Raw genomic sequence first — 26,681 nt, 5'->3', positions numbered from 1 at the left:
CCAAGGCCATGTCCCGGAAGCAGGCGGCGAAGAGCCGGCCGGGCAGCGGCAGCCGGAAAGCCGAGGCCGAGCGCAAGCGGGACGAGCGGGCGGCGCGCCGGGCCCTGGCCAAGGAGCGGCGGAACCGGCCGGAGTCCGGCGGCGGCGGCGGCTGCGAGGAGGAGTTCGTCAGCTTCGCCAACCAGCTGCAGGCTCTGGGGCTGAAGCTGCGGGAGGTGCCGGGGGACGGGTGAGGCGGGCCCGGGAGCGCGGGGGGCGGCGCCGGGGGACGCGCCGGGCACGGCGATCGTCGCCGGTTCTCGTCCACCCCTTCATCGGGTGGTCCTGAGCGCCAGCCGCGAGCCAGCCGCTTCCCAGTGCAGGAGGTCCGGCGGCGAGCGAGGCGGCCAGGTCCTCCCCTCGAGACGCTTGAGTAACCCCCAGTTCCTCTAATCGTGGCAAAGGCCCCAAGCAAACTATGAAAGGGTCCTCAGAGAGAATAGTGGAGCAGGTCTTCCTTAGATCGGTGCCCAGGAAGACCCCCTGAAAGGTGACATTTAAGCTGAGACCTGAAGGAGTGGGATGGAGCCGCTCAGTGAAAGAGCAGGACGGCACGCAGAGCTGTCACAAGGACGCTCAAATAGAGGCATAAGCCCCACTTGGTATAACGCTTGGCCTTCTTTGAGTCCTTTCTGTTGGATATTGGACTCCTTGTACACTTGGGAAATTGGGTCTGTGAGGGCCTGTTGTTTGCTGAGCTGAAGGCAGCTTCTCTAATTCTTACTTCCATGGGCTTCAATTTCTCCTCTAAGCAATGGCGCTTACCCAAGCTTGCTTGGGGCTTAGTCTGGAATCTAGATCCAGCTCTTTTAGGGAACACGGGATGGGAGAGAGTGGGGTGGGAGGGAGAGAATGGGTGAAGGGAAGGAAAAATGGCCTCGGGAAAGGGGGTATGGATCCAGGAGCATGGAGGAAAGAAGGAAAAGGGTAGGGGAGAGGGGAGGAGATCAGTTAGCATCCCACTGCAGGGGTAGGTAAAAGGGAGTCTGATTGCCAGGGTTTGTCCCTCTAAAAGAGACAGTATTAATAACAGCCTTGCCATTGTTGTTCCTCCCTTCATTTGGGGGATCAGATAGGGCAGAGGGAAGAAAAAGATGAAGCTAAAGACCGTACAAAATTGCCTTAGGTATTAATGGTAGAAGAGGGGAAGAAAATGTTTTCTGGATGTCACATGATGACATTGAAGCTTATTAGTCAAGACTGTTTCTGAACTGACTTTATTTACCTTTCCCACCTTTCCTATATATGTGCAGTGCTTCAGGCAAATTGGATTTATAGCAATTTATTTACCATCACCCGGCACAGTGCCTGGTACACAGAAGGCATTCAGTGCATTTTTTGTTGAATGAATGATAAAAATATCATAGAGGGAGGCCAGCAAGACTCTCAGCAGGGCCTCTCAAAGGGGCATTTTCTGAGTGGGATTGCTACAGTTAAAAGCTTACTTTGCTGGGTCTTGCTTTTAGCCTAGTAGCTTGATTTTTGTCAAATATAGTTTATTAAATATTCAGGGACTTACTTATCCTAATCATACTCACAAGCACAAGACGTTGCTATATAAGCCAAAATACCAGTTGAGTTCTGTGAGATTGGCGTGAGGCTGGCAGTTCCTTGCAAATGATTGGATTGCTTGTGTCTGCTAAACCGGGTGTGATATTCCCACTGTCGGCGTGTCCAGGAAACTAAAAGTGCTCAACAGAAGGTTGCTTATGAGCAGGAATGGCAGCATGGGGAGTTGTAAAATCCTGAGGGGGTTTTCATGATGTTGTGGGAAACTTTGGGAGTACTGCCTCTACTCTCCTGCCCCCAAAGAGAGCATTCTTCTTTGGTTAATTCAGCGAACATTGGTTGAGCAACGTGCTGGGAATACGTTGGAGACTTAGGTACTTAAGGAGTTCATGGCCTAGTAAGAAAGAAGCTTGATGGCAGATCTCAAACATTTTGGTGTTAGCTCCCGTTTACACTCCTAAAAGTTACCGAGGACTACAAAGAGCTTTTGTTTATGTGGGTTCTAGTTATCAATGTTTACTATATTAGGAAGTAAAACAAAAATTAAAGATGTAATACACAAACACACATTCCATTAGCTTTCAGAGTGATAACATCATACATATCAGGTGGCCTCTAGAAAACTCCACTGTACCCTTGTGAGAGAATGAGAGGGAAAGAAATGAGTAACATCTTAGTTTTGGACTCGTGGATTACCTGAGAGGGTCTCAGAGACCGCCCCCCCCCAAAACTGGGCCACACTTTAAGAATGGATGCTATAAATAATTAAAATTCAGGTTGATATATTCTTAACAGTGACTGATTATAGCTGTACTATTGAGAAGGAAGTGGCCAACACTCCCTGAAATGGTCAGGGGAACCTCATTCATCCAGCAGATGTTCACTGAAACCTACACCATGCCAGGTGCCTCTCAGAGGAGGTCACACTCAGACTGGGTCATGAACGAACAACAAAAATATGCCAAGAGAACATTCCAGGCTGAAGAGTAATGAATGTAAAGGCACAGGAGCACATTATTTTTGAGAGACCTGCAAGTTGTTCAGGGCGACAGGAGTGCAGGGGGCCAGAGGCCAGAGGCCACCGTGACTACAATGCTCATGTCTCTCACTTCTGAGGTCCCTGTCCAAAATAAATGATAATGATAATTCCACCTTTGTAGGCTCTGTGAAGCTAATCCCTTCCTGTTTACAAACTCTTCCCATGGGTGCCATGAGGTGGACTGTTCAGCCCTCTTTAGCGTTGTTGCTCTTTCGGATATGGGGAGACAGGTTTTATCACTGTGCAGTGGATGGCGTTTCCTGTGTATGTTATGGGTTAGTAGGTATCAACAGATTCTTTGTTAGTAGCTTATTGACTACTCTTGGTGAAATATAAAATTGTGGCAATAAAAAGAAAAGTTGACCATCTCCACTCTTCCATCTTTCCATTCTTTTCTGATCACAATATTGTGTAGCCGGAGAGAGCACCTCACTATAGGTATCCATTGCTGGTAGTATATGATACTTGTAGCATCCTGGAACCTTTGGGTGCTTGGGAATAAATGAGCAAGTGTTCTCTAATGTAACCTTTGCATGAGTTGAAACAGTGTAGCATAGATTAATCAGGGAGTTACTTATGGGTCTTTGTAATGCATCATCGCCTTCATATTTGTTGTATTGTCTGGAGGGTAGACCCACATAAATTGGATTCAATTTCAAAACAAGAAAGACATATTTTAACCTTGATAAATTGTCCTTAAAAACATGATTGGCTGTGTCGTGAAAAGAATCTCGAATTGGATTAGGCAGTACAATATTAACATCTCTCTGAACTATATCCATTTGTATCTTACTAAATGTAGCCTCAAATTACATTACTAATTAGTAGTGTTCTAAAATTAAGACATTAAAGAATCACTAATTTTAGCCATGTATTTTTGTCTCAAACAGTTTTATTTTTAAATTTTTATCTTATTTTTATAATTGTAGAATCTTAGTGATGGAAAGGCATTCACACGTCATCTTGTCTAATTGTCCACTGGTACCTGCATCCCTGTACAGCAGCCTCATTTTTTGTGTCTCGCTCAGTGGTTTTCAACCTTGAATCACATGGGAAACTTTGGAAAAATAAAGTGCCTGGGCGCCCCCCCCCAGATCAGCCACACCAGAATCTCAGGCAGTGGGGCCTGCTTATTGATCTTTTTAAAAAATGTCCACGTGTGATTCTGATGTGCAGCCGCAAGTGAGAACTGCTGATTTAGAGCCTGGAGTCTCGGCATACAGCAGAATCTCCGGGAGGACTAATTAGACACTTGGAGGGACTAGATTGCTGGGTCCCAACCCCAGGGTGTCTGACTCAGTAGGCAAGGGGTGTGGCCTCAGAATTTTCATTTTGAGCAAGTTCTCAGGTGATGGTGATCTTGCAAGTCACGAATCATACTTTGAGAGTCCGTGATGTAGACCAGTGCTGTCTAATAGAGATAAAACGGGAACCGCATTGGAGTTAGCCAAGCCGCAAGGTTTGGGGACACAGTTTTACACGAGACTTCCCTGACTTCTGACACCAGCTGCAGTTTGTGGTTTCCCAGAATCACTCTCAGGTTTGATAATTTGCTAGAAGGACTCAGAGAACTCACTGAAGGCTGTTAATACTCACAGTTACAGTGTATTACAAGGAAAGGATACAGATCAAAATTAGCCAAAAGGTAGAGTCTGGGAAGATTACACAGTGCACAAAGAGGGTTGTCAGCCAGGCAACCTCACCCAAACTTCAGTGTCCAGAATTTTTATGAGGGCTTCATTATGTGAGTGATACTGAATGACTGCCTAAGTGGTTGAACTCAGTCTCCAGCTCCCCAGTCCCCCAGGTCTTTCTGATATCACATGGCCACATGGATTAAACACAGTTAATACATAAAAAGTATTTAGAACAGTCCCTGGCTAAGTGATGGGGGTTTCAGTGCTTTTTCTTTGCATACGTTTGTGTATGTTTCTCCGTCTATGTATATAGTATGCAGATGAACACGATTGAGCTCATACAGTGTACACAGTTTTATACCTACTTTTTTGGCTTACATGGAGAACATTTGCCCATTACTGAAAGCATGTTACTTTCCGTAGAACAGCATTTTGATATATCAAATATAAGATAACTAAAAATGCAACTTTGTGCTAAATCATACCTTCTTTTAAACTGGATTCAAGAATAGACTAGTGGTGGCAGATGTTAAAGGTTTAAGAAAAGTTTGAGAGAAACACTTAAAATTGAGAACATTTTCTCCATTAGCTTACTTCTTTTTACCCTTGTGGTTGGAAAAAAGGCTGCTATTGTTAGATATTTAGCAACAGACATCCCATTCTAGTGTATAGAACTATTATGTTCCAAACTCTTCTAGAATCTTGCCCCAGATTGATATCAGAGTTTCTTGGATTCTAGTTTATAGAATCAGTCGTCTTTAAGTTCTCTTCTCCCTTCTGCAAAAAAAGGTATAAATCCTTATACGTTTTGAAGAGATTCCTGCCTCTCTATAATTTTCTATTGAAAACTCACTTTTCTGAGTTGAAAACTGAAAATCCTCCATCATCTACACATTTAAGTATCCGAAGTCTTTCCAGAAGTGATGAGTTTGAATTTTGGAATTAGAATATCATAGATTTTCATTTAGAAGAGTAAACAGTTTGGTGCAAAAGTGGGCTATTGTTTGGCTTCAAAATGGCTGTTTCCTTGGTTTTGAGGTTACCAGATTGCACTTGTCTTGTTTCAGTCTCTGTGTTTCTGGGCCCTGTATTTGTGATATAGTTCGGAATTTTAGAAGCCTTTAAGGGGTTTGAAAGTAAAGATAACACTTAAAATTTATTACCAGCATTTTAATTTTTGAAACAGAACAAAACAAGAAGCAAACTTGCAAAGAGTTTATTTGGCAAGAATGACAACAGCACTGTGGCTCCTCAGGTGAGAGGTGAGGAGCCATGCAGGGAGAGGATGCTTGCGCGGGGCACCTTGCACCTGCCTGTTGTCCAAGTGCTCTCCTTCCGTGCCTTTCTCCACTGTGCTCTTAGGACTCAAACAGGATGTTAAGTTCAGTTATTTCTGTTGGGAGCTCTACAGATTGCTGTCTTTTGGGTGCTCTTTGTCAGGTGAATGACTGGTTAGCTGGGCAGCTGGAGTGAAAAGGGTCTCAGAAGAGAGGCAGTAGATACAATTTATCACTTTGGAAGGGGGTCTGGGAGCTACGGCCCCCAGGCGTGAAATGGCCAGTAGTGTCTGGACCCTGTCTGAGGTGGACAGTTATCACCAGCTTCACCTGTTGAAGCAACTGAGACCCAGAGAAGTCCAGTAGCGCTCCTGAGTCAGCCAGCTGGCGAGTGGGGAATAGAATCCTTGTTTGCTGCCTCTCAAGAAAGTAATGTGGTTGAACATCTGCCCTGGTGCTCTCCCCCTAGTATCTGGGAAGAATCCTGGGCTGTCCACAGTCGAGGCTTTGTCTTGTCTCTGGGTGAAAGCTTTCCATGGGTGGCCTAGCAAGAAGCATCACTATTTTAGATGAACCAAGTTCATTTCTAAAAGGCCTTGACCAGTGTTTCTGTTTCAATAGCAATTGCCTATTCAGAGCTCTTGGTGATCAATTGGAGGGACACTCAAGAAATCATCTCAAGCACCGACAGGAGACAGTGGACTACATGATAAAGCAGCGGGAAGATTTTGAACCCTTTGTAGAAGATGACGTTCCTTTTGAGAAACATGGTAGGTTCATCGTGGGACACCGGATCCTCCAGGAGTAATGCATTGGGTAATTAAATCCATCAGCATCCCCCACCTTCCCAGCCAGGGATTGGATTACATCAATTATAACGTTCATTTATTCAACAGATATTTATTTGCCTGCTCTGTAATAGGCAGCATGCTAGACAGGTCAACAGTTTACATATTAAATGTGGGTATATGGTACCCATTTTGTGGTTTAGTGCTATGTAAAATGAGTTGTGTCATTGATCCAGTTAAAACATTTTAGGTGAAGTGAGTTTTTAGTTTGAGACTTGAAACTTTGAATATCTTCAGTGTAGATCATGTGGTAGATCTGGGGGTATGGCAGGACCTTAGACGTACAGTGGGAAGGTGTTTCCATGAAATGTCACTGTGCCGGCCTGATGGTTGGTTGGTGCTGCGGAAGAGTTTGTATTTAAGAAGTGAGAAGTGGCTCTGACAGCAGAAATGAAGAGAAACCTGGAAGTCTGCTCGTGCTACTTGTGTGCTGGTTGAAGACTAAGCTTCCTGCATTTATCACCCTTACCATTATGTGTCCTTAATGTCTGTCTGCCGTGTCACACCATGAGACACTTGAGGGCAGGGGTTCTGTTCCCCAGCGTGGCGATGGCTGGGCACATGGTAGGCACTCATTTTTGTTAACTGAATGAACGAATGGCTCACTTAACTCCTCAGGACCTCGTTACCCTTGAGTCTGGCTGTATCTTTCAGGATGATTCCTTTCCTTTAGACTGTGGCTTTGTAGAATCAGCACCATCTTTTCCCTAACTATGCAGATACCCAGATCAGAAACCTGAATGTTCTTCATGCGTTCCTCCTCATACTCAGTCATTCAGTAAGTCTTATCACTTCTACTGCAATACTTTTTTTCTCGTTTCTAGTACCTCATCAGATCAGGCCTCTATGGCCATTTGCCTGGATTTCTTCAGTACTCTTTGGGCTGGTCTCATTGCCTCCTGGTCCCTTCTGTTTATTTTCCAAATTGCAGCCAGAGTAGTGATCTAAATGTATATCTAGTAGGTGTTCCCCTGCCTAGCGCCTGTAAAGTCCAAACTCTAGCCCTTTAAGATCTATGATTTTATTTCCCTACCCTCTTTTCTTGTCATTTCCCAATATATTTTCTTGCTCCCCAAGCTTGCCATCTCAGCATTCTAAGTTCCTGCCGATACTGTGGAGTCCACAGGCTCATCCTGTTCTCTTTCTCACCTCTGCTTGAAACATCATCCATTCTTCTGTCTGTCTCCTACCTGCCCTCTGGGAATCAGCGTAGTTGTCTCAGGTGAGAAACTTACCTAGTACACCTTATCTCCCTCTCCTCACTGATCAGACTGGCTTACGTTCCCCTGCTAGAGTTAGCCAAGCTACAAGGTTTGGGGACACCAGCTGCCAGTTCGTGGTTTCCCAGAATCATTCTCAGGTTTGATAATGTGCTAGAAGGACTCAGAGAACTCACTGACGGCTGTTAATACTCACAGTTACAGTGTATTACAAGGAAAGGATACAGATCAAAATTAGCCAAAATGTAGAGTCTGGGAAGGTTACACAGTGCACAAAGAGGATTCTCAGCCAGGCAACCTCACCCAAACTTCAGTGTCCAGAATTTTTATGAGGGCTTCATTATGTGAGTGATACTGAATGACTGCCTAAGTGGTTGAACTCAGTCTCCAGCTCCCCAGTCCCCCAGGTCTTTCTGATATCTCATGGCCAGAGAGGTCCACCATGAGTTGCCTCATGCATAAACTTAGTATAAACTGTCAGATGTGCTGAGGGGCCCACTATGGATAACAAAGACACCCCTGTCACTTGGGAAATCCCAAGAGTTTAGAGGTTATATCCCAGGAGCCAGGGGTAAAGGCCAGACCTCTCTTTGGGTAAGGCCGAATTCTTCACTACACATTTCTTTCTGAAAGCACTTACATATCAGCAGTGTCTGTTTTCTTGTTGTTTGTCCCCCCACTGGTTGTAAACTCTTGAGGACAGACTGACAGGCTGTATAACGGAGTGGCCAGGAGCCAAGGTCTTAGAGTCAGGCTGCCTGGGATCAACTCAGCTCTGCTGTGTACTGACTCGTGACCTTGGGCACTGTTACAAAGTACCCTCTGCCTCAGTTTCCTCATTGATAAGGTGGTGTGCATGATAATACCTCTTTCAGAGAGTTGTTTTGAGAGTTAAAAGTGATTTATCAGAAGAAATTATAAAATCTGAATCTATGAGAAGTGAGTGAAGCAGTGCTGGGCACGTAATAAGCATTCATTAATGCAAACTATAGTGATTACTGTGGTAATTGTTACATTTCCAGTGTCTTTCAGAGAGTTAGGCATTTCTGAAACATTCAGAAATTATTTATTGAAGGAATAAATAAATGAATCCTTTCTTTTGAGTGATTGGTGCCCTTCCGAGTAGCAGTCTACGTATGGTTCAACCAGCTTATATTCCTAGACTCTGACAAAGCTAATGGACTTTTTCAGGTATATACCCTTGTTTCTCATTGTTTGGAGCTAAATAGATATCAAAGCGTGTTACTATTTGGATTTTTCCATTATAAAGACTTTTTTTTTTCACTCCTCTATTTTCATGCAGTGGCCAGTTTGGCAAAGCCTGGAACATTTGCTGGCAATGATGCTATTGTAGCCTTTGCAAGAAATCATCAGTTGAATGTGGTGATTCATCAACTTAATGCCCCTTTGTGGCAGGTAGGTCACCTATGCAGGAATTTATGTTAAGCTCTTATTTAGGAATTAGCTGTGGGGCTGTCCTAAGGTGACTGGGCTTGACTACTGAACTATGCAGGGTAACTGTGAGCCTAACCGAAGACAGGAGGCTTGTGGTGGCTTGGAATTAAATAAGCCCTACATTACAAATGGGGTCTGGAGTATAATTCAAAAACCTTTAAAATGCCAGAAATATTATTCAGCAGTCAGTTAATTGGGTAATTTGAGACAGAGGGCCTAATGGGGAAATAATTCAGATAATTTTGCAAAAATATCTAAATGAGACTTTAAAGGATTTGCATACAAATTCTAGTTTGACATTTACCTGTGTCATGGGTATGTTTTTAGTTTTTAGATGGAGGGAAACAAAGACTAAATTCACTGGACTAACCATTGCTAAAAAGTATGTTCTGAACAACAAAACTTACTTCATGGCCTAAGCTGTCAAGCTTTGTTTCTGTGCTCTGTCCAGCTGTACAGAGCGGTTCCAGTGGCTTTTCTGTAACAAATAAGATTCTACAACAGACGTTCAGTTTGTGCTGTTGGGCCGCCTAAGCCTTCCCTCCCCCTCCTCACCCCCACCCCCACCCCTTTGCCTCTGGTATTCTAAATTAACCTAATCTCCCAAATAATGCATCAAACCAAACATTGTGGAGGATGGAAGGTCAAAGGGCAGGTGAAAATGTGCGCAGACTACCACCCGCTACTCTTCCTCAGTCCTCCGGGTGCTTTTCACGTTGTGGCCCAGCTTCTAAAGACTGCTCGTGTGCTTGCTGCCAGTCCTCCCCCCTCTCCCTCCACCACTTCCCTGTTTCTAACTTTTCTTCTAATTGAAAGTAGAACATAATGATTATAGAACAGTTTGGAAATTCCAAAAAGCGCATAAAGGCAAATAAAATTACCCAGAGCCGCACTCCCCAGAGGTAATTACTGTTAACTTTTTAGTATGTATCCTTGTTATTCCCACACACTGTTAGCTGTAAAAATATTCTCACTTCACTGGGAAAAGATGTCTGGTGAAGTCACGTGTTTTAAGCACGTTTAGACACACAGATACATCCGTATGTATGTACACACTCACTTACCTATCCCTATGTATTATATTATTATAAAGGCAACAGTGGCCTTTTTCTCGTCATTCTCCTGTACCTACCACTTGCATTTATATTCCTTTGTAAATTGATTGTTCCTAGCCTTTGCTCATTAAAAATAAAGTCAACTTTATCGAGATAACGATTTACGTAAAGCAAAATTCACCCTTCTCTGATGTACAGTTCTATGTGTTTTGACATAGCCACGTAAATACCAATATTATCAACATATAGAATATTTCCCCTATCCCAAAAACTTCCCTCGTTCTCCTCTGCAGTCACTAGCCCCCTCCCCATCATCCCCAGCCACTAATCTGACTTGTCTCTTACAGCTTTGCCTTTCCAGAATGTCATATAAATGGAAGTATATAGCTTTTTATGTCTGGCATAATGTCCTTTTAACAAAATTACACGACAGCAAAATAGGTTAGATACTGCATGGTTGGTGAGGACTTTTACCTGACAGGGACACAGCGGGCAGCATGGGAACGGTATCTGTGTGTGTTGTTCTTTGGGGCCTGGTACTGACACCAGGGAGAGCTATCATGTTTTTAGTGAGGCTGTCTCTGTCTAAGGATGTCTTTGAGTCGAGAATACTGGTTACCTCCTTTGTTGTCCCAGTTTTTGTCTTTAAATCTTTACTGCTTAGCAGAAGTCATCAAAATTAGCGTAAGTCATCAAAATCATTTGAATATACAGCATAATGATCCTATCCTTGAAGGAATGTACTCAATGCCAATTTAGTAATTGTAGCTCGCCTTTTCTTCCATTGATAACTTTCTTAAAGTTTCTTAATTATCTAGGTAGTTGTGGAAGATAATTCTACATAGTTAGAATTTTTTTTTCAGATACATGTATTTCTATCGTGTCCTTTTTCATGGATTGCTAAACACTGATGAATGTGTTTCCTGTAAACTGGCACTATTCACTAGGTTTCCCTCATCTCCCTCCACCCCAGTGAAGCATCTTAGTTTGAGAATTGAAACTGGATTGGTTGCTGCTGTCATGGGTAAGAGTGCTTGCATTAATAGTGAGTAGGTTTATATTCACAACCTACACTTTTCTAGTTACGAATGGAACATTTGCTTCTGTAAACAATATAGATGTGTGTAGCAGAGAAAGCGAAAGTCCTCTGTCATCTCCCTCGTCGTGAACTTCACGCTTAACAATTTGGTGACTGTTCCTCAAGTTGCTTTTCCTACTCATGATGTGCGCAGAGTGTCATTGTTATTTACGTACGTAAGTGTGCTAGCGATCATGTCATTGAGAGGTTCCTTTCCCCGGAGTCCTCCTGGGAGGTGAATGGGTCCCTCTGTTGTGCATGTGTCAGAACCCTCTGCACCTTGACACCTAGCATTCTCCCTGGAGAAAGCTCCCTCCGTTCTGACTTCTAGGCCTCTGTGGTTCCTGTTTGCTCCATGGTTTTGCTGTGTTTTTAGACCGCAGTTATTGTTTAATAATAGTACCTTCCTGCCTATGACTTTCAGCAAAAATGAGAAGGAGGTGCTGCTATTTGGGGGTTTTAACAAAGAGACAGTTACTGGGCTTTCTGAAGGACCGATTAAGAATTACCTTGGAGTTTCTGTGGAGGTGGTGGTTTTGGGGGGTATACGCAGGTTCCACCTTACTTAGGGCATCTGTATTGCACAACTGCAGGGAGCACTGTTCTTGTTGGGCTGTGCTCCAGGGGGACCATTCACACAGAACAGCTTGTGAGTAGCACCTCCAGGCTTGTGCGGTGCAGTGGTACTGTTTGACTGTATATAATTTTGTTTTGAAATTGATACACGTGGGAGATTTTGAGTTTGTTAATGATTCTCAATATGTGGTTGATGAAGAATGCTATTTTTGTTTTAAGGACAGGGGTGAATTTACTGTGAAGCCAGGGAAGCATGTGTTAGGTTCCTCTTTTTTATGGCCCCCTTTCAAGGGCTTGGGAGAGCTTCTAGCAATTTTGTATTTTTAATTTTATATTCTTTTTCTCAAAGAGGGTCCCAAATTGTTTGAACTTCAAGCCCAACAAACCTACGTCTGCCTCTGGCCTTCCCTCTTGGAAGGGCCTGTGCATTTGAGGGGCTGAGAGATACTGACACTCCTGAAACTTCAGCTTATTTAAGTTCATTGTAAATCTTCCCCTGGTTTTTGAATCTGTATTTTCATGTGGATTTATTTCCATATAGTTGCAGATTAAAGCGCGTTGAAGCATATGTGCATGAGTGGGAGAAAGGTAATTCAGAAATTGCTTAGGACATAACCCAGTTATCTTCCTAGTCTGTCCTGTATAGAGCCCGTTGGCTGGGCTTCCTGGGCGTTCCAGGTGGCGGCTCCCTTCCGAAAGTGACAGTGTGCAGATCCTGGCTGGCATCTTCCCTTCCTCTGCCCGCAGATCCGCGGTACAGAGAAGAGCAACGTGCGGGAGTTGCACATCGCGTACCGGTGTGGCGAGCACTATGACAGCGTCCGGAGGATCAACGACAACTCGGAAGCACCTGCGCACCTCCAGACTGATGTGAGTGAATCTCTATTTTCTTCTCTATTCTCAGCCCCGCAGGAACCAGGTTGAGAGCCGAGTGCCCTGGAGCTAAAAACCGGTGATGTTTTTATAGAAAGTTGCCTCTCTTGAATCTGTAGGCTTGATTTTTTTTTTTTTTAACTGTTAGCTGAGAGCAACAGTTAAAATTGTTTGTCATTCTTTGGCTTTGCCTAACAGCGGAGGCTTATGATTACATGAGTATAATTTATAAAAATATTTTAGATTACTTTTGTTTTAAAATTAATCCATGCTTCATATCTAAAATTTGGAAACTATAGAGAAGGTAAAGAAGAAAATAAAAAATACATAAAATCAGTAATTTTTGTTATTGTTTTGATACTTATGTAACTTTGTTTCCTGCTTTTTTTTCAATTAGCATGATTTCATAAGCCTTTTCTTACATTATTAGACATTTTCATAATTTAAAAAAATGTGAAAGTCACTCTCTCACCTTTGTTTTACTTTCCTGGATGCAACCAGTGTTGCTAATATATTGTAAAATTACCTAGAGATATTTTACATACCAAGCAGATGTATGGGTATGTGCATGTGTTCCACTTTTGCTGGATTACATTCTCCCTGTGCACAGGGGTGGCATCCTCTACATACTGCTCTGCACCGTGATTTTTCAGTAGAACATATCTTGGAGTTTAATTCATAGCAGCACATAAGGAACTTCCTTAATCTTTTTAAATGTGCATAGTATTCTGTTGTATGGATGCATCATAGTGTGTTTGAATAGTCCCTTTGAGGGACTTTTAGATGGCTTTGCCACTTTGCTTTTGTAAATAACATGCAGTACGTATATGCATATCTTTTCACGCATATGTGAGTGTATCTGTGGAATAAATTCCTGGAAGTTTCTTCTTACACATCAGAGGATGCGTGCATGGTAATTGTGGTAGGGATTGCCACCTCGCTCTCTGTAGAGGTTTCCCAGTCTACACTCCCACTTGCGGTGTGTGTCTCTTCCTGTACCTTTGCCAGCACAGCGTGTTATCAAGTTTTTAAATGTTTGTCTCTATTAGGGGAAAAGTTGTTTTCTTAACATAGTTTTAATTTATATTTCTCTTATTAGTTAGTTTATGCATCTTCTGTGTCTAAAACCTTTTTGTATTTTTGTGTGTGAACTGTATGCATTTTCTTTGTCCATTTTTTTTTCCTGTTCAGTTTTCTTAACGATTTTTAGGAGATCTTTATATAGTAGGGAAATTAGCCTCTATCTGTGGTATAAGTTGCGAATTTTTTTCACAGTCTGTCATTGTCTTTTTATTCTTTTCCATATGGTCTTTGCTATGAAGGAATTTTAGATTTTTATGTGGTTAAGTTTATCAGATTTTCTTATGTGTCTTCTGAGTTTTGGGTCATAATTAGGAAGCTGTTTCCCACTCTGAGGTTAAAAAAGAATTCTCCCATAGTTTATTTTAGTACTTCTATAGTTTCATTTTTAAAAAGAGAATTAGATCTTGTCTCTATTTGGGATTTATAGTCACATAAATGTGTGAGGGTATGGATCCAACTTTATGTCTTTCCTTGTGGTTACCTAGTTGTGCCCAAACTATTTATTAATTATAAATTTTTCCCCACTGATTTAAAGTGCTGCTTTTTTCATATAGTAAATTTTCATATGCAGTTGGGTCTATTTCTAGACATTGATTGTGTTCCGCGGATTTCTCTGTTCATATGTTAGTGTGTTCATCATTTTAATTAAAGAGTATATTTTAAAATCTAGTAGTTTTTCACTCATCATTACTTTTCTTTTTTTATAATTTCCTGTATACTCTTGCTTTTTTTTGTTTTATATATGAATGTTAGAACAAGTTTGTCCAGTTAAAGAGAAGTCCTGTTGATTTTTGTTTTTATTGGGATCTCATTAAATTAATAGATTAACAGGCAGAAATTGATATCTTTATGATGTTGAATATTCCTAGCCAAGAACCTGATAAGCTTTTTATTTGTTAAATTGACTTTTTTGGTCTGTAGGAGCATTTTCTTCATATAGATCTTTTCTCATTTTTTTCTGAGTTTATTTTTAGGTGTTTTGTGTTTTCTGTTCCTGTTGTAAGGAAAGGATCTTTTTTCCCTTTATATTTGTATGTATGAAAGTTGCTGAGAAAATGTTACTTATGTACATACCCAGCTATTCTCCAGAATTCTCTTTGTTTTTAATTGAGGTAAAATTCACATAACATGAAATAACCATTTTAAAGTGTACAGTTCAGTGGCTCTGAGTATACCCACCACGCTGTTCCGGAACACTTGCAGCACCCCAGGAGGAAACCTGCTTCCCATCAAGCAGTCATTCCCCATTCCTTTTCTACCCCTTCCACCACCAGCCTACTTTCTGTCTCTATGGTTTCACTTATTCTGGATGTTTCTTTTAAGTGGAGTCCCACAACTGTGTGGCTTTTTGTGACTGCCTTTCGTTAGTGTGATGTTTTCAAGGTTCATCCATGTCATAGCATGTCTCAATACTTCGTTCACTTTCAAGGTTGAAAATACTCCATTGTATTGCTCTACCACTACTTTTGTGTATTCTTTTCATCTCTTGATGAGCATTTGGGTTGTTTCCACTTTTTGGCTATTGTGAATAGTGCTGCTGTGAATATGTGTGTATAGTATTTATTTAAGTACCTGTTTTCAACCTTTTGGAGATACAGTTGACCCATGAGCAACGCGAGGGTCAGGGGCACCGACCCGGCACAGTTGAAAATCTAAGTATAACTTACTGTTGGCCCTCTGTATCCGAGGTTCCTCCATATCTGTGTCCATATCTGCAGTTCCACATCCTCGGAGTCAGCCAGTCGTGAATTGTGTGGTACTGTAGTATTTACAAATGAAAAAAATTTTGTAAGTGGACCTTCCAAAACCCATCAACTATATACCTAGAAGTAGAATTGCTGGGTCGTATGGTAATTCTATCTTTAACTTTCTGAGAACGTGCCACACTGTTTTCCACAGTGTGTAGCTGCACCGTTTTACGTTCCCACCAGCAGTGTATGCGGGGTCCACTTTCTCCACATCCTCACCAACACCTGTTGTTTTTCTTTCTTTCTACTTAAAATGATGGCCAGCCTCCTAGATGTGAAGTGGCGTCTTGTGGTTTTGATGTTCATTCCCTAAAGTTTAATGATGTTCAGCATCTTTCATTTGCTTATTGGCCATTTGTGTATCTTTGGAGAGTCTATTCAAGTCCTTTGTGTGTGTTTAATTGGGATATTTTTGATTTGGTTGTTGAGTTCTGAAAGTTACGTATTTTGGACACTTGATTCTTCTATAAACACATGATTTGCCAGAGCTCTTTTTGCTTGGAGTAGTTTTTTTGTCGATCCTCTCTTTTTTTAAGGTATAGAATTCTATTATCTGCAAATAGGCAAACTTTTCTTCTTCCTTTTCAGTGTTATACTTCTAATTTTGGGGGGGTGGCAATTGCATTGCTGTTACCTCCAAGACATTGCTAAATGATAATGGTGGCTGTGAAAATCCTTGCTGTGTTCCTTACTTCAGTGGGAACGAAGCATTGTTCTGTGGATTTACCACAGTTATTTAACCATAGCCACGCTGTGAAACCTCTAGGTGTTTCCAGTTATTCACCACTGTTAGTGGCACTGGCATGAGCACTTTTACATACATCGTTTCTACCCTTGACATTCTTTCCTTTGGATGAATTTCAAAGACTCTTGATACACATAGCCAAATTGTTAGGGTAAAATTTTAGAACAGGTTGCTTTATATTAACATTCTAAGGCATATACCGCACATTGCTGGATTCCACTTACAGTTTTACATACAAAAAGTAGAAAAGTCCTTGCTCATTTCCCATCTCCCTGCATCAATAGGAAGCAGAGGGAGGAAGTGGTTGGGAGCCACAGAGGGATGGTTTTGGCTGTTCTGAAATGGGCTTAGGTTGTAAAGGTCTGTGGATACCAAGTGAGCTGCTCTTCACGTTTTTAGAATTTGGATTGGCAGATCCCCTTGGGTGTGGAAGCACGGGAGGTTGGATGAGTCATGCTCACTGCGATAATCTGGTTGGGACAAGATTGTCAGCACACTGAGCTTGCTGATGATCAAACAGGATCTAGGGAGCCAGATGACAGTGGTATACCGTGTTTATTCAAGACACGCTGTCCGCTGAAAAAGCCCGTCGGGTGCCAGTGCCAAGGACTGATTCTGTTCCTAAGCTCACAGCCCTGGAGACCTGCTGAGACAGACGTGTGCTGTCCGAGTCAGCAGTCATTGCCACAATGTCGGTGTCTAGAAACTGTCAGTGCTCTAATGCCGTTTTCACTGAAGAGTCTATCCCATGTCGTGGGCCCTTCTTCTTAATACTTCAGCTGTGGCCTGTAATCTCAGTGTCTGGATGAAATTTAGCCTGGTGGTTGCCATTCCTTTAAGATTGTTCCTGGAACCTTTTCCCATGTATTTGAATGTTTTTGAGCTTAGAGTGTCTCCCTATGTTGAAGATTCTGAACAGAGTTTGCTAGAGTTCTGTGATTCTTCCTCTGCATCCTTTAGTTTCAGATGCTTCATCAAGATGAATCAAATAAAAGAGAGAAGATCAAGACAAAGGGAGTCGACTTTGAGGACGACCTGAAAGATGAAGTAGAAGACGCCGTCCAGAAAGTCGGCAATGCAACTGGGTGTTCAGTTAGTGTCTGTCACGCAGCAACAGTGGTTCACAAACTTGCTCTGCCTCGTTTACCTGCTAGCTTTGTGCCAGCACTCTTAGCGTGCCAGCACCCCATGGGCCAAGATAGGTCCAGGATCTTTAGAGTTTGATTAGGTCATGTGATATGACTTAATGAGAGCAGTTTATTCATTTCTCTCTCGTTTGCCAGACTTTACCCAGTACCGTTCAAAATCCTGAGGAAGTATGTGAATTTATTCTTTTTTTCTGACTAGTGCAGTTTTATAAGAATTAATTTTATTAAATGGTTATTTCAGATGACCAGTTTTACTGAAAATTAAGACATTTTCTAAATGGAAGGTCTTGAAACCTTACCTCAATTCTCACTATCGCATCCTTTTGTTTATAGCAAATTGCTGAAGCCGCGATAGGTAGAGAAGTATACGCAGAGTCTTGACGTGGTCCTTTGTTTCTTGCGTAGGATTTTAATTTGATAGTCCAGAACCTGGAAGCTGAAAATTACAACATTGAATCTGCGATAATTGCCATGCTCCAGATGAACCAGGGGAGAAGAAATAGTAAGTCCATGGTTAATATGGATAAGCTCTCAAAATGGATGTGTTGGTGACTTTCCAAATATTTATTTTTAATCAAGTGACAGGTAGCAATTATGTTGTCACCTATTCTTTCAGCAGTTGTTTACTGAGTACTTTGTATGTGCAGGCGATTTTACCAGGTGCTAGCCCTGCATTAGGGAGGGGATAGTCTGGGGGGGGGCAGGGGCGTGGTGGAGAGTCATAAGTAAATTAGTGTAATACGTAATGGAGGGGGTACAGGATGCTAGGCGAGCGCATGAAAGGGCCTCCTAGCCCAACTTTGGAAAAATGGAAAGTGTCAGGGAAGGCTTTATCCTTTTAGAAATTACATCTCATTATAATACAAAATGGATAACTGACAAGGAATGGAGAGAAAAATTATTTTTCTCATGGAAATATTTAGATTACTAGCATCTATCAACTGGTGATAATTCGGAATTTTTTTGCTTGAACTGAATTTAATTCTGTGATTCAGAGGAGGGAAAAAAAGATGTTAACATCTGTTTTCTCAAGTTACTTATTTTAAATGGTTTCAGTACTTCTTGCCAGGCATTATGTGCCAGGCCCTGTTCCTGGCATTGTAGTTTTCTGATGGGGTATTTTATTTTCCTCTTAAATGTTTGCTGTCCAGTATCTGTGCTGTCCCGTATGATATGTACTTGACATGTGGCTGAGACTGAGGAGCTAAATGTAGAATTTTATTTAACTTCATTTGATTTTAATTTGGCCACATGTGGCTAGTAGCCACTCTATTGAACAGCACAGCTTTAGAGCCAGTTTCCTTTCTAGTTTTTGGGTACAAGTGAAAGATTTCCCCATAAAAATTCATGTTAAAAAATGGTTAATCTAATAAAACACTCTTCTGGTGGGAAGCTGATGATAAGACTGGTCAACAGGTTTTTAAAAAGTTTATCTTCCAAATTTTACCAATTGTTTTTTTCCCCTATGTTCACCACTGTATCGGCTTGATATTAGAATTATGTCTTAAGGAAACTTGCTCTTCAAATGGCAGTGATCTAGGGACCCAGGTAGTTTTGGAGTCATTTAACAGTAATTGCATTGTGTAACTATCTTAGGTTTTCGATTTTAATAAAATACTTTTCTTTGGAAGATGCAGAGGAGAACCTTGAGTCCAGTGGCCGAGTCCTGAAGCAGTGTGGCCCTTTATGGGAGGAGGATGGCAGTGGCACCAGAATCTTTGGGAATCAGGGCTTAAATGAAGGCAGGACTGAAAACAATAAGGCACGGGCCAGCCCTACTGAAGAAAACAAAGCAAATAAAAACCAGCTCCCAAAGGTAGGAAAGATGGGGTTGCCAGGGCGAGTGGTGGGGCTGCTGTAAGTCGGGGGCAGTGGAGGGAACCTGGAATGCAGTTTAGTGTGCAGTTTTCTTGTGATTTATAAAAGTGGTTATTGTAGGAAATATGGGGCGTGCATGAGGGTATACTGTGAAGCAGAGCGAAGACCTTGCGTGTCCTGTTTGGAGTCTGCAGTGATGACTGGAAGGAAGCACACCCTCAACTCCTGCTCTGTCCACATGGATGGGCCCCTTTTCCAGCCTCACCTTACTGTGTGCGTGGCTGCTTTCCATGCGAATCCATGTGACAAAAACCCCATTTTGTATAAATGCCATCATTTTTGGTGAACACCTTTGTGTATAAACTTTGTATTTTGCATTCTTTGTTTGTCTAGAGTCCCAGAAGAGGAATTAATGGGTTAAAGGGCATGGATATTTGAATCTTTTTTAAGGCCTTTTGGTAAATTGTCAAATGCTTCCCAGAAGGGTTGTACAGCTCCCTCTCTGCCTCCACTCTTAACAAATCATATGTGGCACCATTTATTTTACTGAATTTGGAACTTATTTTAAAGACTTTCACCAAGAAATTCTGAGCTCAAAAATGCAACATCGTGTAAAAAGCCACAGAGGCTAGGATGCAATAAGCTTCTGAGGATTTCTTTAGGATGGCCTGGGACGTTGAATTATGTCCAGAAAGGCGTCCTGTGCATGTTTGAGTGTTGTCTCCTGCTGGACTGGGGTTCATGTTTCTTTAGGTCATTTTGAATTAGTTTATGAGGGGAGTGGAACTGATTTTGTTTGCCATTTAAGTGTGAATTTGAGCAGTAAGGAAAGTAAATCATTTTTGGTCTAGTAGGTGGCTATTCCCTGTTCTTGTTGAAAGGCTGCCTGTGCCCCTTGCATCTGTCGGGCCCGCGTCCCCCTGGAGCTGGTGCAGCGGGTGCCAGGCCGGCGACTCAGCCGGCAGTCTTCTCTTTCAGGTCACAAACAGGCAGCGGCGCGAGCAGCAGCGGCTAGAGAAGAAGAAGCGGCAGGAGGAGCGGCATCGGCACAAAGCCCTGGAGGGCAGGGGCAGCCACGGGGACGGCAGCAGGAGCGAAGCGGATGCGAGCGCTCAGGTCACCTTGGTGAAGACCTTCGCCGCTCTCAGCATCTGACTCAGGCCTCCCGGGAGACGGGAGGGGCGAGGGGAGAGTGGAGTGGACCGGCTTTCCAGCGAGGCTGTCCTTTTCCAAAACGGAACTCATCCCACAGTATCCACACGGCCGCTCCCACACCGAGTTAGTGTCCTTCAAGCTGCCTCTTTTTTGTTCGAAGTTTTGTTAGTGCTGTGTTTTATTTAATGAAAGTGCAGTGAAGCCATTCATGTTCTGTAATTAAAGTATCGAGTTTTAGGGCTGGATAGTTAGGTCAAGAAAAACTTTGTAAGTGTGGTCTTTTTTGCCCTAAAAATCAGAGTTCAGTAACCCTGGGATCTTTCCTGAACACTTAGGGTGAGTTTTGCTGTAACTGGTCATGAACTAGTTTAGATTAATTGCTAGGAATTGAGAATAACAAGTTTCCTTTGTTTTGCTTTCATTCTCAAACAGATATTAATATGCAGGATAGTCTATAAGCGATCTCCAACTCAGGTACCTGTTCAGAATTAATTTTCTTCTAATCCAAGTTAATGAGAAAATAATTCAGGAAGTGTTTTCCCAAAGTAATATGATACACAGGTTGTGGCCTGTAGTCGGGGTGGAAGTTAAGTTACCGCATTTTTCTTCTGGATTCTGATGTTATTTCAGATGGGATGCAGGTGCTGTTAGTTCGTTTGCTCTCAGGCCATATGATAAATGGGCCTGACTGTTACTTAGGCCTGGACTTTGCTGGAAAGTTGATAGTGTTGCTGAGTTTTGGGTACTTGTTTCTTGACAACGAGAAGACGGCATGTTACGGCTTCTGATGGCAGTTCTGGGCTTCTGATAGTATGGAAAACGGAGTCCATAGTTGTAAAGGGAGGAATCAGGAGAGTCCTGAGTTTGTGCTCAGGAAGAGTTTTTATAGGGGGAGAGTGTCTGGAAGAATGTCTGAGGCTTTTCATGTTCCCATGTTAAGTAACTGTCTTTTCTTCCCTACCATTCTAGATTTAGAAAGATGCCTTCAGAGAAATAAAAGGTAACTTGACCTGTTACTCAATTTTCTTAGTATCGTGAAAATGAAATCCCATGAAATGCTGCACTTACCTCTTTTTATTTAAGCCCTGTTTGGGATTTTGATGTTGAAAAGCTCTCTAGCACCCTCCGGAAGCTGTCAGTGACTTAGGTCACACCAGCAGGCCAGAGAACGTACTTTGGCTGAGGCCTTTGAATGACTCCACAGTGCTGAGATAGGTGGACCCGGGCGGTGGAGAGATGTCACTCCTCGTACTGAATTAGGTGGGTGTGAGCTTTAGAACTGTAAGGTATGCAGTGGCCAGTCTTGGACAGTCTTTGCCTTTTGGGGACCTAATATTTGGAGAAATAACATATGCTGACTCAAAAGGTAAATTATTAGTTACCTCCCCCATCTCAAATTTCAAAATTTTAAGAGTTCCGAGACAAAAGGAAAATTATAAAAGGGTTTTGACATGTATACACATGTCAGTGTAGGCTGACCTTGGAGCCATTGGGTTGTCTTCATCAGGTGATTTGCTTTCTTCGGTTTTAATGATGTGTTTTAATTTTTTGTTTGGTGACTTTTTGTGGTTGCAGCATCAGTGGTCTCTTGGAATTGTTCTCAGGACATCCTGGAACAGGACATTGTAATATTTAGCAGATTTAGAAAGTGCACGGCGGTTTTTCTTTGCACACTGTGAAGTCCTGAGTGAGAGCCTCTAGTCCAGACAAGTGAAGGGTAGGTCTCTGTTGCCTTACTGTCTCCTAGGGAGTGAGAGCCAGTGCTTTAGGATCTGCTGTCTCGTGACTTTCCGCTCTGGGCACATTCTGACCGTGGCCGAGCATTTCTGAGGGAACACTCTTTCTCGCCTGCTTTGTCCTGTGAGAGTACCGGAGACTGGGTGCTCCCAGAAAGATCAAGATTGTGTAGCAGACATTCAGCAGAATTCAGCGTCAGAAACGGCTGAAGGGAGACCCATTACCCGAAGTAGTAGAGCTGCTTTATTGACTTGGTTAAATGAAGGTGGCCTTGGGCCCTGTTGGGTTTTAGAAGTTGCTAAAAAGTCATTAAAGAATATTGGGCACATTTATTTATAAATTACCTAATTCTGATGCTAGGCTTCCCACATTTCTGGGGTAAAATAATAGTGGTTTTAGAAACTAATCAAATGGCTTCAGTAGTTTTCTTTTATTACCATGGCATAGTTTTCCAGTTGTAATTGTCTGTGTTTAGTATGTTAACTGTTAGGAATGGGGTACATGTATCCAGTGTTAGTGATGCCTTCTAGCTAAAGGCACGAATTCAGACCTCGCCGCCTCAGCCTCACCCGGGTGTGAGGTGCGTGGGCACTTCCCTGCCCGGGCAGGCCCTTGAGGCTGACTTTCTCGACAGCCGAAATGGAGGCCCCGCGTGTGTAGTCCTGGGGTGGCCGTTGTCAGCGGCGGTCCCTGGTACAGTCACTCACATGCACACCGTGTCAGGGAGTGAGTCTCTCTTCACTTCCGTGGCTGTTAGAGGTCTGTTACGTGGGATTGTCTCGGTGGCTTTGATCAGGAGAAAGGGGATGGGGCAGTGGTCCATAGCTGCTTACTAGTCTTATAAACTGTATATAAAGGTTTTATGGATAAAAAAAGATTTTTTTAAAGGTCAAAATAAGAAATACAATTTTAGTGGCAACAGCTTTGTGCTAGAGAGTATTAAAACAGCATAGAGCCATGACTTCTAAATTAATATAATTGCCACCAGGAGATATTAGAGAGAGGGACTGTATATGTATATTTAATTTTTCAATAATAGAAAACATGTTTTCAGGAGCAAAGTGTGGTTGAAGAATTGTGGCAGAAAAAAGAATCATGTTAGTTGCAGTTGTCTATAGTTGCTTTCATAAGCTTTGAAAACACTTCTAAACCCATTTTGATTCCGAGGGCTTGTGAAGTGGGGTCTCCCTCGTGGGGCAGCTAGAGCTGGGCTTCGAGGGGGCCTTTGTGGCGGCTCTGTCTAGCACCCTGCCCTGCTTCCCTGGGGAGCTTGGACGATGGGAAATGATATGGTCCTGGGTGGGAGGAGGGCCGCGCTAGCGGGGGAGAGCTAGCGACCAGATGGACTTGGCATTGAACTGTGCTCACAGTCAGTCCCTGCTGTCAATGTGCAATTTCTCTCATTCTGAGAAACTCTCTAGACTGCCTGGGTTTTACTGGGTCCACATAGAGTGCTGTCAGTTTACCTCTGTGAAATGTTCAACTCGAATGTGCAGTCGGTTGAAGGAAACTTGGACTCCCTGTCAGAGCTGACACTCACGCCGACCAGAAAGGTCTGCGAGGGTGGGCGACTGGATCTTCCTGGTTTCTGCGTCACATCTGTGGCCCTCTCTGACTCCCATTTTGGGTAGATGCGTAGCTCTTCACCTTTTTACCTCAAGGCTCTTGTCTATCTATAGCAAACCTTTTAGACTCAGAGTCCAATGCAGTTTTTTTGTTTTGACATTTTCACGATTCACTTTTATTCATCTCAGCTTTCAGAACAGGTGTTGCTCAAACTCTGGGGCCTTCCAACGGCTGTTCTGAGGAGATTTAATAATGGCACTTTTTACGAGGTGTGTTTTTCTGACTGTAAAGCAAATTGTATTTTTCCACTGATGTCGTTAAGTTGCTGATCTCGATGGCATGTTTAAATTATAGCAAACCTTCTGGCATCACATATCAGCAGGGGAAATGGATCGTTGATTTGAAGGGGAGATACTGAGCACCAGTCACGAAGTGCGTGCTGTGCGGAACTCAGAATGTGTGCCACAGAGCCGGGCCCCGGGGAGGAGTGGGGCTGCGTGGGCTGCCTGTCTCCCTTCTGTCCAAGGTCACGTTCCCTGTAAAAACCTCAGGCTCTTCACCATTTCTTCTGAGGGATTACTTTCTAGAGCCTCGCTGTTCTAGTTGGAACTAGTTTGTAGCTCGATTTAAATGTTTAGCATCCTTGCAAAGTTACTTGAGAAGGGGCTGGTACCAGTAAAGAGTAATTTCTGTAAAAGCATGAACTCCCCTTGGTGACTTTGTTTTAAGCAGGGCCTACCCGTGATCCAGAACTACTTCTGCTCACCGCGCTGGTGGTCATGGAAGGTAAGGACCATGGATGAAACCTCGGTGGTCTGCCCTTCTTCTTCTGTATGTCAGCATCCACCAGGTCACTGTCGCCAGCTGTCTGTGACAGCCGTTTGAGTTCAGTCACAGACCTCTGCCTGTGGTTTGATCTGCTCGACTAAAGCTTGAGGAATGCTGGCGTGGGCTCCTCTCATGTTCATCTTCCTTGGGGAGAAGGGCCCTCGGCCGCCCTGGCTACCCTCCCAGCATCCTCCACCAGCGCTGCGCTCAGTGAGAAGAAGGAAGGAGCCAGGAGTCAGACTTCAAGCTGCGTGTTCCTCTTGCTGATGTCGGAGTGCTGGGGGGTGTTGACCACCTCAGTGAAGGGGGGCGCTTGGGTCTGAGGGGAACGCAGGGGCCTCCACGGGCTCAGCCGCCTTCTCTATTCTCTAGTTGCACTATACATGTTCTCGCTGCAGTCTGGAGATAATACTTAAGACCTCCCTGGGGTCATGATCCGTAGACTTGGCAAGTCTTGCCTCGTCTATGGAGCTCGACTGTCTGTGGAGAAACGTGACCGTTGTCTGATGTCCGCAGTTCATTTCCCCTAGGTTGTTTCTTTCCTCAGATTGTGTTACTCTGAACCATTTTGTTTTTTATTTACTGAAGTACTGTACTTGGCTATTTGCAGTGTTTTCAGAACCAAATGTTTCTTTTTTGTGTTTTTAATCTCCAATACTTGGTGCAATAGAAGCTGCAAAGATGTGCCACTTTATCTACAAAATGGCATTTTGTATACCAATAAATTCTAGTTTAAAGACAAAGCTTCAAGTTGTTCCTGTCACTGTCTGACCACCGTTTGAGTGCACGTGTCAGAGAGCACGTGGGGAAGTGACCTTTTTGGAGATGTTCACGTGGAAGATGTGTATGTTCTTCTGGTTATGTAGCCGTTTGGGATCTTTCTGAGCTTAAACAGCTGATTGTAGCTTCCGTTCAGGTGAGTCCGGCCACCACACCCCCTGGCAGGGCCATTGTTACGATTGTGGCTTGATATCTAAGAACGTCTCTGATGATGGCTAATTACAGAGCAGCTGTCTGTTGGCCGCCACCTTGGGGTTTCTCTTGAACTCTGAGGGTTGGTTTGACCCCGTCCCAGGAAGAGCCACCTCCTCCCGACACACATGGGCGGCAGTGACTGCACGACTCACCTGAAGGATGTCCTCGGGGTCCCTCAACGCAGGCGCCAGGGCTCCAGTCAGTCCCTGGGGCAGGATTGGTCTTACTGGCCTCGCCGTGTCCTCGTGACTGTGGCCTTGAGGTTCCTGCTCTCTCTTGTTCTGTTTGTGCTTATCAAGCAGCCTTTGAATTGGCTCTGCAGCACCATCCAGCACCACCCTGGATGAGAGAGGAATTCTCCAGCTACCGGCAAGGCCGTTCTCTCTCTGTCACTGGCCTCGTGTGATTTTTTTATTTTTGCCTCCTTCCGTCACTGAGAGACGACTGGGTGCACAGACACTCCAGCTCCTGAGCCCACGAGGCCCAGATTCTGGACCCTGTTAACCCAACTGAGACTCTGAGAGCCTCGGACCAGAGGACTAGAGGGCTGTCCCGGTTTACGTGTTCCCATCCCCAGCTGGAAAACTCACGGCCTCCTTAACTCCATCCCCGCAGTGATTCAGCGGAGGCCACGGCCGCCTGCTGGGCGGGGGTGTTCCGGGGCTTCCCTCCTGGGTCTTGGTGACCCATGAGATCAGATGAGTCTAAGGACAGCAGCGTCCTCAGGCCAGGCAGGGAATAATTAGAGAACGCAGTTAATTATTTACATTTTCCTCCAGGCTGCAGCCTTGCTTAGTCTGGGTGAGTGACAATTTATGATGCTGAAGACTGAGGTACCATAAGGGGAAAAGTGGCTGTTCTGTGTCTCTCTTCGGTAACTGCTCGTGGTTGCCTAGGAGAAAACAGGGTTGCAAACCCATGTTTATAAAGTTTGCCAGACACCCCACAAGGCCTCCCCCAGTGCACAGAAAGTGTATGGTGGCCTTGAGATACAACCAAAATTTGATACAAAAATGCTCTGCTCCAGTATGATTTTGGCTGGACTGCTGGACAGAATGGCCACTCTCAGACCATAGTGATGCAGCGATTTAGAGCTATTTTGATTGAATAGGATCGAGACCCATCCTACCAATTCATAGATTCTGGCTTGGCAGAAGGAAAAATTTGCCACCTTGGAGAAACCTGTCTTTATCTCCCCATGGTAGAGAGACTTAGATATCTCCAAATGTTCAGGTTTTAAATTTACTCACCAATCCAAACATCCGAGAATCC

General features: G+C 43.5%; 1 protein-coding gene across 4 annotated transcripts; it reads left to right on the top strand.

Annotated features, from left to right (window-relative positions):
- Nucleotides 1-25,177, top strand: OTUD3 (OTU deubiquitinase 3). Of its 4 annotated transcripts, none has more exons than XR_012511424.1 (9): nucleotides 1-229; nucleotides 6,123-6,271; nucleotides 8,873-8,985; nucleotides 12,481-12,603; nucleotides 17,143-17,274; nucleotides 17,736-17,832; nucleotides 18,962-19,146; nucleotides 20,127-20,426; nucleotides 21,273-25,177. XR_012511424.1 is itself a non-coding variant. In XM_074377273.1 (8 exons), the coding sequence occupies exons 1-8, from the start codon at nucleotides 9-11 to the stop codon at nucleotides 20,301-20,303; spliced, it is 1,191 nt and encodes a 396-aa protein (XP_074233374.1). In that variant the 5' UTR covers nucleotides 1-8; the 3' UTR covers nucleotides 20,304-25,177. The 4 variants fall into 4 exon arrangements, 2 of the variants coding, with proteins under 2 accessions (XP_074233374.1, XP_074233373.1); XR_012511423.1 differs by having other exon boundaries at nucleotides 20,736-25,177; XM_074377273.1 differs by having other exon boundaries at nucleotides 18,968-19,146; nucleotides 20,127-25,177.
- The last annotated feature ends 1,504 nt before the right edge of the window (nucleotides 25,178-26,681 follow it).

This window comes from Camelus bactrianus, chromosome 13, assembly GCF_048773025.1.
Source record: "Camelus bactrianus isolate YW-2024 breed Bactrian camel chromosome 13, ASM4877302v1, whole genome shotgun sequence".
Lineage (NCBI taxonomy): Eukaryota > Metazoa > Chordata > Mammalia > Artiodactyla > Camelidae > Camelus > Camelus bactrianus.
The sequence above is the reverse complement of the archived record's forward strand: the minus strand, read 5'-3'. Positions and strand labels throughout refer to the sequence as shown.